Source organism: Salmo salar, chromosome 06 (assembly GCF_965601325.2).
Source record: "Salmo salar chromosome 06, fSalSal1, whole genome shotgun sequence".
Lineage (NCBI taxonomy): Eukaryota > Metazoa > Chordata > Actinopteri > Salmoniformes > Salmonidae > Salmo > Salmo salar.
Window position 1 is genome coordinate 68,397,631 of NC_138296.1, and position 13,331 is coordinate 68,410,961.

General features: G+C 41.8%; 1 protein-coding gene across 1 annotated transcript in view; it reads left to right on the forward strand.

The window, feature by feature from the left end:
- Nucleotides 1-8,624: 8,624 nt before the first annotated feature.
- The window catches only part of stum (stum, mechanosensory transduction mediator homolog), a 31,874-nt gene continuing 27,167 nt past the window's right edge, over nt 8,625-13,331 (forward strand). Inside the window, exon 1 of the mRNA XM_014205227.3 lies at nt 8,625-8,956. Coding sequence (XP_014060702.1) covers nt 8,779-8,956 — 178 coding nt within the window. The 5' untranslated portion in view covers nt 8,625-8,778. The remainder of the gene's footprint in view (nt 8,957-13,331) is intronic.

Consider the following 13,331-nt stretch of genomic DNA (forward strand, 5'->3'; position numbering starts at 1 on the left):
TTAGAATAAGACTGTAACGTAACAAAATGTGAAAAAATTAAGGGATCTTAATACTTTCTGAATGCACTGTATGGTTGAAATATATTGCATTTTCAGTTTTCATCCCAATACTACACTTTATATACATCACAGAAGGCTGAAATATAACAAAACCGTTTGACATAGAAACACCGGATTATATTTGTATATTTTATAATGTTTATTAATTATGAAATTATGAAAAATATTAACATTCCACCCTTGAGGCCACTAGAGGGAGCGTTGGTCATTAGACTGCAAGAAAGGGTTTTAATTAATCAGGTTAACGTTCACAAGGCCCCGGGGCCAGACGGATTACCAAGACGAGTACTCAGAGCATGCACTGACCAGTTGGCAAGTGTCTTCACTGATGTTTTAAACCTCTCCCTGACCCAGTCTGTAATAACTACATGTTTCAAGCAAACCACCACAGTCCCTGTGCCCAAGAATGCCAAGGTAACCTGTCTAAATGACTATCGCCCCATAGCACTCACATCTGTACCCCTGTAATGATTTGAATGGCTGGTCATGGCTCACATCAACACCATCATCCCAGAAACACTGGACCCACTCCAATTCGGGTACCGCCCCAACAGAACCACAGATGACGCAATCTCTATTGCGGTCCACACTGCCCTCTCCCACCTGGACAAGATGAACACCTATGTGAGAATGCTGTTCATCGACTACAGTTCAGAGTTCAACACCAGAGTGCCCTCCAAGCTCATCACTAAGCTCAGGACACTGGGACTGAACAACACCCTCAGAAACTGGACTTCCTGACAGGCCACCCCCAGGTGGTGAGGGTAGGCAACAACACATCCCCCTCAGGAGGCTGAAAAGATTTGGCATGTGCCCTCAGATCCTCAAGAAGTTCTACAGCTGCACCATTGAGAGCTTCTAGACTGACTGCATCACTGCTTGGTACGGTAACTGCTTGGCGCTACAGAGGGTAGTGCGTACGGCCCAGTACATCACTGGGGCCGAGCTCCCTGACATCCAGGACCTCTATACCAGGCATGTCAGAGAAAGGCCCTAAAGATTTTCAAAGACTCCAGCCACCAAGTCATGGACTGTTTTCTCTGCTCCGCACAGCAAGCATTACCGATGCACCAAGTCTGAGACCAACAGAACCCTGAACAGCTTCCAGCTCCAAGCCATAAGACTGCTAAACAGTTGACCAAACAGCTGCCTGGACTATCTGCATTGACCCTTTTTGCACTAACTCTTTTGACTCATCACATACGCTGCTGCTACTGTTTATTATCTATCCTGTTGCCTCGTCACATTACCGCTACCTACAGTTGAAGTCGGAAGTTTACTTGGGTTGGAGTCATTAAAACTCGTTTTCAACCACTCCACACATTTCTTGTTAACAAACTATAGTTTTGGCAAGTCGGTTAGGACATCTACTTTGTGCATGACACAAGTAATTTTTTCAACAATTGTTTACAGACAGATTATTTGATTTATAATTCACTGTATCACATTTCCAGTGGGTCAGAAGTTTACATACACTAAGTTGACTGTGCCTTTAAACAGCTTGGAAAATTCCAGAAAATGATGTCATGGCTTTAGAAGCTTCTGATAGGCTAATTGACATCATTTGAGGCAATTGGAGGTGTACCTGTGGATGTATTTCAAGGCCTACCTTCAAACTCAGTACCTCTTCGCTTGACATCATGGGAAAAATCAAAAGAAATCAGCCAAGACCTCAGAAAAAAAATTGTAGACCTCCATAAGTCTGGTTCATCCTTTGAAGCAATTTCCAAATACCTAAACAAAAGCAAAGGACCTTGTGAAGCTGCTGGAGGAAAGCTGCTGGAGGTACAAAAGTATCTATATCCACAGTAAAATGAGTCCTATATTGACATAACCTGAAAGGCCGCTCAGCAAGGAAGAAGCCACAGCTCCAAAAATGCCATAAAAAAGCCAGACTACAATTTGCAACTGCACATCGGGACAAAGATCGTACTTTTGGAGAAATGTCCTCTGGTCTGATGAAACAAAAATAGAACTGTTTGGCCATAATGACCATCGTTATGTTTGGAGGAAAAAGGGGAAGGCTTGCAAGCTCGAAGAACACCATCCCAACCATGGAAGCATCATGTTGTGGGGGTGCTTGCTGCAGGAGGGACTGGTGCACTTCACAAAATAGATGGCATCATGAGGGAGGAAAATTATGTGGATATATTGAAGCAACATCTCAAGACATCAGTCAGGAAGTTAAAGCTTGGTTGCAAATGGGTCTTCCAAATGGACAATGACCCCAAGCATACTTCCAAAGTTGTGGCAAAATGGCTTAGGGACAACAAAGTCAAGGTATTGGAGTGGCCATCACAAAGCCCTGACCTCAATCCCATAGAAAATTTGTGGGGACAGGGGACCAACACTTTACATGTTGCGTTTTATATTTTTGTTCTGTATAATTTCACATCCTAGAAATGTAAGTAATTGTGAGGATGAGATGAGGAATTGGCTATCCGCAGATTACCTATGAGGATATTAACTTGGAATGCTACACATTGTGAAAATACAGTCCAGTAGGCCTAGGCATATCAGTAGCTGCATAGTGGGAAGGTCGAATGCTTCATGAAGAAAATTAAGACTTGATCTCATTGCCAAACAGTTTGTCAAATTACCTAGCTAGTGAAGCAAATAAGTAAGTAGGTACTTACAAATAAGTAACGATGTGCCTTCTTTGCCGCCACAAGTTAACAAAGATGCCTTTATTTCTGTGAAATATAAGATGCAGAGAAGCTTGATTGGTTGCTAAAGCTTTCCAAATGCACTCCAAAGTTTAAACTGATTGATTAAATAAAATAAATGGAGAATAAATGTGTGAGTAAGAAGGACATCATCTGATCGTTATCAGTCAGCAAGTGTTGACCTTCTTGACTTGTTCACACTTGTTAATTTCCTCAGTTATAGCCTGAACTTCAGTTAGAACACATGACCCAGGGATACAAGAGAACGTGGAGAAACAATCAAGTTCTGAGTAGGAAAGGTCGGATCATATCAAATACGCAATGAGAACCCCTTTCATATGGTACTTCAGTATGTCTGGAGAAAATGAAATACTGTCTCTCTCCTCTCTCTCTCCCTTTTTCTCTCTCATTTGGTTGGGGTTCTCTATGGGATATGATATTATTGAAATCCAGAGCTTTCTCCAATACGAGTTGTTTCCAATGAAACATGCAACAGTAAATGTGTATGAATGAAATAAATTGAACAGTGAATTGGAATGAAAAATACATTTGGCATAATAAATCAGCTTAGCATATTGCTACTGTGTCACCCGTAAGGTATAACAGTAGTTCATTAAAGCTGTTTATGGCATGGTAATTATTTAGACATGCCTCAAGGAGATTTCATACAAAGTGAGACCCATAGAAATATAATTATTTCAAATTCTATGGTGAGACCAATCTTCATAAAATCCAAATGTGTGCCTCTTAAATGGATGCAATGCATGTTTGAAATGCTTTGGGGCTGTGTCACAGGGATTTCAGCATATTACCTTATAGTTTAAATGACACAAATCCCACACACAGGTCAAGAGGCGAAATACTCCAAACCCCCTAGATCAATATGGCCCCTTCTACCTACAGTTTGCACTGTTGCTAGGCAACAAAGAACCTTGTAGGGATAAAGAGTGACAATCTGTGGTGGGTTAGATTATGAATATTTACTGAGAATTGACAATTGCATTTCCTTGTCCAGTCCATGATAAACGATATTTGTTTCAGAGGGGATAGTCTGAGTAAAGTCTGCTCGACCTCTTGGTCATTTCACCAATTCGGTGCCTTTTGAGAAGTGTAACATGGTAAAACAAAACATTAGGATTTCACCTAATTTTAACATTCTGTCATAAAGAGCACATGTTCAACTTCATTAAAAACAGGTTTGTGCCAAATAAAGTAACAGGGTTGACAATTTCTTCTTAAATCAGCCATAAATTTGATTCACTGTTCATGAGTCTTATGGCAACAGCTTCTACCCCTAAGCCATAAGACTTCTGAACAGCTAATCAGATGGCTACCCAGACTATTTGCATTACCCACTTTTATGCTGCTGCTATTCTCTGTTTATTATTTATGCATAGTCACTTTAACTCTACCTACATGTACAAATTACCTCAATTACCTCGACTAACCTGTGCCCCCACACATTGACTCTGTATCGGTACCCCCTGTATATAGCCTCGCTATTGTTATTTTACTGCTGCTCTTTAATTATTTGTTACCTTTATTTCCTATTTTTTACTTAATGTATATTTTTCTTAAAACTGCATCGTTGGTTAAGGGCTTGTAAGTAAGCACTTCACTAAGGTCTACACATGTTGTATTCAGTGCATGTTACAAATAACATTTGATTTGATTTGAAATTCCCTTGTGACAGCGGGAATGGAAGCTTGTTGTATGCATCAGGGAGTGGCAATTGAATACAACCTTCATCCCCAAACATTTCTATCCTGTCTATCTCAGGTTGCCACCACAAAACACCAGAAAATGGCCAAAAAGAGTAGAACCAGCTCACCTGCTTTTACTCTATGGTTTGGCTTTTAGATGTTCAATGTTCCATTTTATATTTAATAATATTTAAAATAGTTTCACCATATTAAAACGAGAGTTCAGTTCACATAACAGGTGTTGACCTTAAAAGGAGGGACAGATGTAAATAAATCATAATTTTCAGAAGTGACTTTTGACAGAGTAAGAAAATAACTTTAACATTTTTGGGGGGTTACGTGGCTTCCTAGAAGTGACACAGGGTTGAGGAAAGAAATGTAAAAATTCAGAATTTTGGCACTTTAGCAAGCTTTTATTCATATTAAAAATCAGATGTATTGAATTCGCCATGTGGTCTATGTTAAAAGGCACTCTACAGTCTCACCACACAGTATCAAGGCTACATTTCTTCCAACAATTCTACACATATAAATGGTTCAAATTGTTCCATACCCCCAATGAGTATACAGTATGCTATACAGTAACATAATGGAATTGATACCATTGGTACCTTATTAGGAGAGTCCAATTTAGATTGTGAGAAACAAATTATCCAATTCCTTTTAGGGGATTTCATATTTATATCATAAAAATACATTGCAAAGCAATCATGTCAATAAGACAATGCTAACCTAATTAGGCCTATGCATGGAGGAAGGGACCCAACCCAGTGGATACTCTTCTGTTCCCAATAATGCCATATGGCTAATTGGCAGGACAAATTACACCAATTCTGCAGAACAGAAACACTTCAGGCATAACCTCTACAATCTCCCTGGTATTATGACCCTCTTACAACATGGCCATAGAAGGTCACGCTCAATAAACTAGCCGGTCAGTGAGAAATATCAGTGGTGATTTCTTTTTCAAATTTTACCCCCTTTTTCTCCCCAATTTCGTGATATCCAATTACGATCTTGTCTCATCGCTGCAATTCCCAGACGGCTCTGGAGAGGCGAAGGTTCGCGTAATGCGTCCTCCAAAACACGACTCGCCAAACCGCGCTTCTTAACACCCGCTCGCTTAACCCAGAAGCCAGCTGCACCAATGTGTTGGAGGATACACCGTTCAACATGTGACCGAAGTCGCTCGCCACTTGGAGTTGCTAGAGCGCGATGAGACAAGTAAATCCCACCCGGCCAAACCCTCCCCTAACCTGTACGATGCTAGGCCAACTGTGCGGCGCCCTATGGGACTCTCGGTCACGGCTGGTTGTGACACAGCCTGAGATTAAACCCCAGACTGTAGTGACGCCGCAACACTGCGATGCAGTGCCTTAGACCGCTGTGCCGCTCTGGAGACTTCAGTGGTTATTTCTAATAAGGTAGAGGGGCCCTGTACTAAGGTCAGAGTGAGAGGTCATCCAGTCATATCCAATGACTGTCTTCATGTCTCTCTGGGGCGGTGCCCTTGATTTGGACTCATAATGCCCTTAATTATCCCATTAATTATAGTGTAAACCTAAGGCTCTGCACAGAGCTTTAATAGGACAGCTCTGTGATTTAGAGCCCCACTAATGTCAGCTTTGATCTGTGGGCCCACAGGAAATATCAGGCATGATTACCAAGCAGCAGCCAAGGAGCAGGGCTGGGAGACCACTAGGCCATTTAAAAGGACCAGGAAAGCCTTAAGAATCTACAGTTGAAGTCGGATGTTTACATACACCTTAGCCAAATACATTTCAACTCAGTTTTCCACAACCACAATTCCTGACATTTAATCCTAGTAAAAACTCCCTGTCTTAGGTCAGTTAGGATCACCACTTTATTTTAATAATGTGAAATGTCAGAATAATAGTAGAGAGAATGATTTATTTCAGCTTTTATTTCTTTCATCACATTCCCAGTGGGTCAGAAGTTTACATACATTCAATTAGTATTTGGTAGCATTGCCTTTACATTTTTTAACTTGGGTCAATTGGGTAGCCTTCCACAAGATTCCCACAATAAGTTGGGTGAATTTTGGCCCATTCCTCCTGACAGAGCTGATGTAACTGAGTCAGGTTTGTAGGCCTCGTTGCTCGCACACGCTTTTTCAGTTTTGCCCACAATCGAACACGAATTTTCAGTTTTGCCCACAAATTTTCTATGGGATTGAGGTCAGGGCTTTGTGATGGCCACTCCAATACATTGACTTTGTTGTCCTTAAGCCATTTTGCCACAATTTTGAAGGAAGTATGCTTGGAGTTATTGTCCATTTGGAAGACCCATTTGCGACCAAGCCTTAACTTCCTGACTGATGTCTTGAGATTTTGCTTCAATATATCCACATAATTTTCCTCCCTCATGGTGCCATCTATTTTGTGAAGTGCACCAGTCTCTCCTGCAGCAAAGCACCTCCACAACATGATGCTGCCACCCCCGCGCTTCACAGTTGGGATGGTATTCTTTGGCTTGCAAGCCTCCCCCTTTTTCCTCCAAACATAACGATGGTCATTGTGGCCAAACAGCTCTATTTTTGTTTCTTCAGACCAGAGGACATTTCTCCAAAAAGTACGTTCTTTGTCCCCATGTGCAGTTGCAAACCGTAGTCTGGCTTTTTTATGGCGGTTTTGGTGCAGTGGCTTCTTAATTGCTGAGCGGCCTTTCAGGTTATGTCGATATAGGACTCGTTTTACTGTGGATATAGATACTTTTGTACCTGTTTCCTCCAGCATCTTCACAGGGTTCTTTGCTGTTGTTCTGGGATTGATTTGCACTTTTCGCACCAAAGTACGTTCATCTCTAGGAGACAGAACGCGTCTCCTTCCTGAGCGGTATGACGGATGCGTGGTCCCTTGGTGTTTATACTTGCGTACTATTGTTTGTACAGATGAACGTGGTACCTTCAGGCGTTTGGAAATTGCTCCCAAGGATGAACCAGACTTGTGGAGGACTACATAAAAAATTCTGAGGTCTTTGTTGATTTCTTTTGATTTTCCCATGATGTCAAGCAAAGAGGCACTGAGTTTGAAGGTAGGCCTTGAAATACATCCACAGGTACACCTCCAATTGCCTCAAATTATGTCAATTAGCCTATCAGAAGCTTCTAAAGCCATGACATCATTTTCTGGAATTTTCCAAGCTGTTTAAAGGCACAGTCAACTTAGTGTATGTAAACTTCTGACCCACTGGAATTGTGATACAGTGAATGAATTATAAGTGAAATAATCTGTCTGTAAACAATTGTTGGAAAATTACTTGTGTCATGCACAAAGTAGATGTCCTAACTGATTTGCCAAAACTATAGTTTGTTAACAAGAAATTTGTGGAGTGGTTGAAAAACGAGTTTTAATGACTCCAACCTAAGTGTATGTAAACTTCCGACTTCAACTGTAATACATGTTAAGCTGTCTTTCCTTTTTCTCCCTCTCTATTTTCTCTCTCTTTCTCTATCTCACCTCAACCAATATTAGACCTTTGATTCATTACTTCATTAAATTAATGAGGGCATTCCGTAGCGACTGAGTTCGAGACAAGTCATGGTCCAATGAATGCACCTGCTAGGAGCATTTGTCCTACGTCCGAAGCTACATCCATAATCAGTAGACGGTTCTGATTGGAGAATTGCCGTTTGCATCGCACAGCAGTGAACAAGAATCTATTAAATCCAATGTTTTCAGTTTTTTTCCCACTTTTACACCTGTCTGTTGTTAGCTAATGAGTCACGCAAAAAGAGCAGACGTGAAGTAAAAGGGGGGGGGGGGGGGGGGGGGTAGCATCTAAAAACTGAATTGAATAGATTCTTGTTCACTGCTCTGTGATGCAAATGGCGATTCTCCAATCAGAACTGTCTAGCCCATGATGTATTCAACATTTATCAACACTTTATTACACATGTGAATCTGCAGGTGAGAAGTTTAGTTAGAGGAACATATCTGTTTCAAATTCAGTGTTCTCTGCTACCCAAAGGGCATTAGTTGTGCAGTCCATAATATGACTATAAATACAACAAATATTGTTCTTTGTAATTATTTATTATTATAATTCTAATTATTATTTGCCTAATTCCTGGTGTCTCGGTGGCATTAATTGGTGCATATTTCGAAACACCAACAGGGTACTGCCGCTTTAAATATATCGGGCTATGTAACCTACAGTAAGTAGCCAGTCCACTAGTGTTCACAAAACTGTGTAAAGGAGCAGATACTCGGTGCTTGCGTGCTGCCTTCGTACACACACACACACACACAGTACACTTCGTTCAGTTGGTCATCTTTTGAGAGGTGTGCTCATCCAGTGTGATAAATATTTCACACTTTGCGTGTTTTATGCTCAAGATGGACCAGAAAGACACCGATATGAATGAAAAGGGAGTTACTTCTTCGACCAGTGGAGTTGTGGTCCAAGTAAGAGAGAAGAAAGGACCTTTGCGTGCAGCTATTCCATACATGCCATTCCCAGTAGCAGTAATATGCCTATTTCTCAACACTTTTGTTCCTGGTTTAGGTGAGTTTACACTTTGATTTAGCAACTTTTTTATATAACACCATGTGAAGTAGCAACTGTCGAAAGCATACAGTGAGCATATGGCACTGTTTTTCTTAGGTTTTTCTTAGAACTGAATATTTGCATACATTTTGAAAAGGTTTGTATTCATCACAAATTCGTTTTTATTATCATTGTAGTTGTATTATTATTTATTTTTTGTGAATGTCTGAATTCACCGTTATGCGCATCTGGGGTGTATTAATTACGCCATTCTGTTACAAAACGTTTTGCAACCGATACTGTATACTCCAAACGGAAAACATTTTGCAACAAAATGTGTTTTTTATTTTGGACAAATTCTGGTAGGTCCCTGCTCCCTTCATTCCCTTTGCTCAGTTTGCTTCTGGTTGGTTCTTAAACTGTAAACGGTTTCCGTTGCAAGACGTAATGAATGCACCACTGATGCTTGGGACATGGTTGTAACATTTGCCAGGCTGGGCGTAGGATTAAAGAGAAATGTGAGGCCATAAAACTGAAAGTGGTTGCTGCCATCTTGCAGGTTTTACTGGGACTACTCTGTCCGCTCACTAGCGCTCAGTGCATACATGGAGCGGCAAAGGAGCGACGACGTCATCATGACGTCATCCAAAACTTGACAGACATTGATATTAATATAAAATGTTAATGCGTTCGACATTGCAGCCGACTTTGAAGGCAAGGTGAGACTGACTAATCTCCAAATCAACTTGCATCATAAATAACTACTCAATAGTATTTGTAGATCAGCCAGTCTTATCACGTTTTACCCATGATATGTCACACTTTTGTTGCACTCATACACTCTGAGTGCAAAAAAAAGGCCTCTGCAACAATTATTTGAGTATTTAAAATGTTATTTTGTGCACAAAGGTAATGACTAAAGTGTCTTATTTGGACTAGAAAAATGTAACTTCTCTATTGTCTTTTTGTCAGTACATCAGATAAACTGCAGTAAGGAATGTGCCCTCTGAGCACAAGGGAGAGCCGGTGACATAACTTCCGCTTTTGGATGAGCGCCTCGCTGTTTACAGTCCCTGGTGAAATGGATTAGCGTACGACTGGAAAACATTGAGCTTTCCGAGCAAGTATTCGAGGAAGCTCTAACTAAAACTTTCAATATTCACGGGATAGATTCTTTGTAGGCACTTCCACATACCAATTTTGTAGCTGTCAACTTTGTTGGAGATTCTATTATCGCTAGATAACACTAGCTAATATCTGGGAAGCAGCTAGCTAAGGCAGGTTTGCTAGCTTGCTCTCTGAAATTGTTTCCAATATTAACAAGATGACACTCCATCTTAACAACTCCTCCAAATTTACTGAAAAGTGCAGAAGAGAACTTCCAAACAGTTTTTTTTCCTCTCGTCATGACCAGAATTTGGGGCATGTACACTAGTTTCAGGCGTTTCTTTTTCGCTTGCTACGTTATGTTAGCGTTCTGTGGAGAACTGTTCCCTTCTTTGCCAGTGTCAACTCTGGTAGCTGGCTTCCATGAAAGAGAGGCTATAACTTTAAACTATAGCAAAATACACAATTAAGTGAATTAGTGATACAAATTGTTAGACATACAGTACGTGACCAAAAGCATGTGGACACCTGCTCGTCGAATATCACATTCCAAAATCATGGGCATTAATATGGAGTTGGTCCCACCCTTTGCTGCTATAACAGCCTCCAATCTTCTGGGAAGGATTTCCACTAGATGTTGGAACATTGCTGCGGGGACTTACTTCCATTCAGCCACAAGAGCATTAGTGAGATCGGGCACTGATGTTGGGCGATTAGGCTTGGCTCGCAGTCGACGTTCCAATTCATCCCAAATTTGGGTTGAGGTCAGGGCTCTGTGCTGGCCAGTCAGGTTCTTCCACACCGATCTCGACAAACCATTTCTCTATGGACCTCGCTTTGTGCATGGGGGCATTGTCATGCTGAAACAGGGAAGAGCCTTTCCCAAACTGTTGCCACAAAGTTGGAAGCACAGAATTGTCTAGAATGTCATTATATGCTGTAGCGTTAAGATTTTCCTAAGGGGCCTAGCCCGAACCATGAAATACAGCCCCAGACCATTATTCCTCCTCCACAAAACGTTACAGTTGGCACTATGCATTGGGGCAGGTAGCGTTCTCCTGGCATCTGGATTCATCACACCAGAGAACTCGTTTCCACTTCTCCGGAGTCTAATGACGGCGAGCTTTACACCACTCCAGCCGACGCTTGGCATTACCCATGGGGATCTTAGGCTTGTTTGTGGCTGCTCGGCCATGGAAACCCGTTTCATGAAACTCCCGACGAACAGTTCTTGTGCTGACGCTCTCGGTGGCCCGGTTCTGTGAGGTTGTGTGTAATACCACTTCGTGGCTGAGCCGTTGCTACTCCTAGACGTTTCCACTTCACAACAACAGCACTTACAGTTGACCGGGGAAACTCTAGCAGGGCAGAAACGTGACATCCTATGACGGTGCCACGTTGAATGTCACTGAGCTCTTCAGTAAGGCCATTCTACTGCCAATGTTTGTTAATGGAGATTGCATGACTGTGCTTGATTTTATACAACTGTCAGAAACTGGTGTGGCTGAAATAGCCGAATCCACTAATTTGAAGGGATATCCACATACTTTTGTATATATAGTGTAAATCATTAATACACATTTAAGGGATGCATATCATAATAGTGATACATAATATACATTAGAAAGACATTCCATCAGCAAACTATTACTCCCCTTCATCTCTTCATATCTATTAATTTGAATTTGTTGAGAATCTCAGTCAGATGCTTCCTCCCTAGAGTCTCAGTAATTGCAACACTGCTGTTTAATATGGATTTTGCCATTTGGTTTTATATGCCCTATCTTCTTCCCTCTCCTCCTTTATCTTCAACTCTTCCTCATCTCCTAATTGTCAAGAGGCGATGCTGGGCTGGCAATAGGTTCCATTTGGAGTTCCCTCTATGCCTGCCTCTGTCTTTGTACAGATGCCACTGTACCCTATCTGGACCATGGAGTTAGAGGATCTAATAGGAGTCAGTAATGGGATCTGTATAGTAGTGAATTCCATTTTCAGCATAACATTGATTTCCACACTATCTTGCCCTGAACCTAATGAATCCTGTGGAGCCCAGGCCCCACATATCCCTTTCATAGCAGGCACATCTGAAAGGAGAGGAGCCAGGAGCTGCTCGGCCCTTGTTAGAAAAGTGAACTAGGCCTACTGTGCTGTTCACTGCCATTCACTGACTGAGTCACTGTTATTATTTGATCATTCAGTATTTCTATTCAGTATCTGTTTCAATAGAGCCAGACGGAGCTACACACAGTCTTTCTTAGTTTCCTTTCAGATTCATGTATCCATGGTTATTGACCACAGTTATTGATCGCCCTTTTATGCGACACTATCCATGACCCGAGTACTATGACTTGTCCTCTTTGGGCTGTCTTTGTGGGGACTAGGCCTATGGAGTCTATAGTACTGAGTGTGTAACATTAGAAATGTGTCTCTCCATGTGGCATATCCATGGCATCCCAGTAATGTCATTGTGTACCTGGCTGGCCCAGATGTAATTCTTTATATTTTTTGTGGTTTTTAGTGTGCCGCCCTATGGGACTCCCAATCACAGCCGATTGTGATACAGCCTGGATTCGAACCAGGGTGTCTGTAGTGACGCCTCAAGCACTGAGATGTAGTACCTTAGACCGCTGTGCCACTCATGAGCCAGAAGAGTGGTCTGGTCTATCGTCTGTCCATCCACACCAGTGAAAAATAGCTTTCCTCCCTTCTTAGTCAGGACTGGCTATACTGAGTGTTGCGGGTGAGACTGCCAGCTGCCAACAGGCCTTCCCAGTTCCCATGTCACCCAGCAGCAGCTGAGGGCTCTGTGTGACTACCATGTCTCTTCAGGTTTTGTCCAATCACCAGTCTTATTCTTGATTTTGTGGTTGGACCTATACTCTGGCTAGTGTTGCTGTCTCATCAGCCTGTTTACACTGAAACAGCATCATCACACTTCCTCAACCCAGCAAGGCCATCACGTCAACTGGGATGTCCACTATGCCCACGACTGAGAGAAAATAAATACATTTACAGGAGCTGGGCAAAGCTGGTTTTAAGTAGCAGCTTGTTGTTTTATTAGGAAGGAGTGATATTTCTTAGTGCCAGATTCAGACTGGTCTTTATTGGGCTTCTGTGAAGTCAGCACCTGAGATGAGGAACAGAGAGCGGATACAAAGTAGTAATGTTCGGTAGCTGAGTGCTAAATACAAAGAGACATCTCCTCCCCTCTAGAGTCAGTGAGCCATATCTAACACACCCTGTCCTTGTGTTTACTGTAATTGCTAGTGGCATGTGCTGTGTGCCA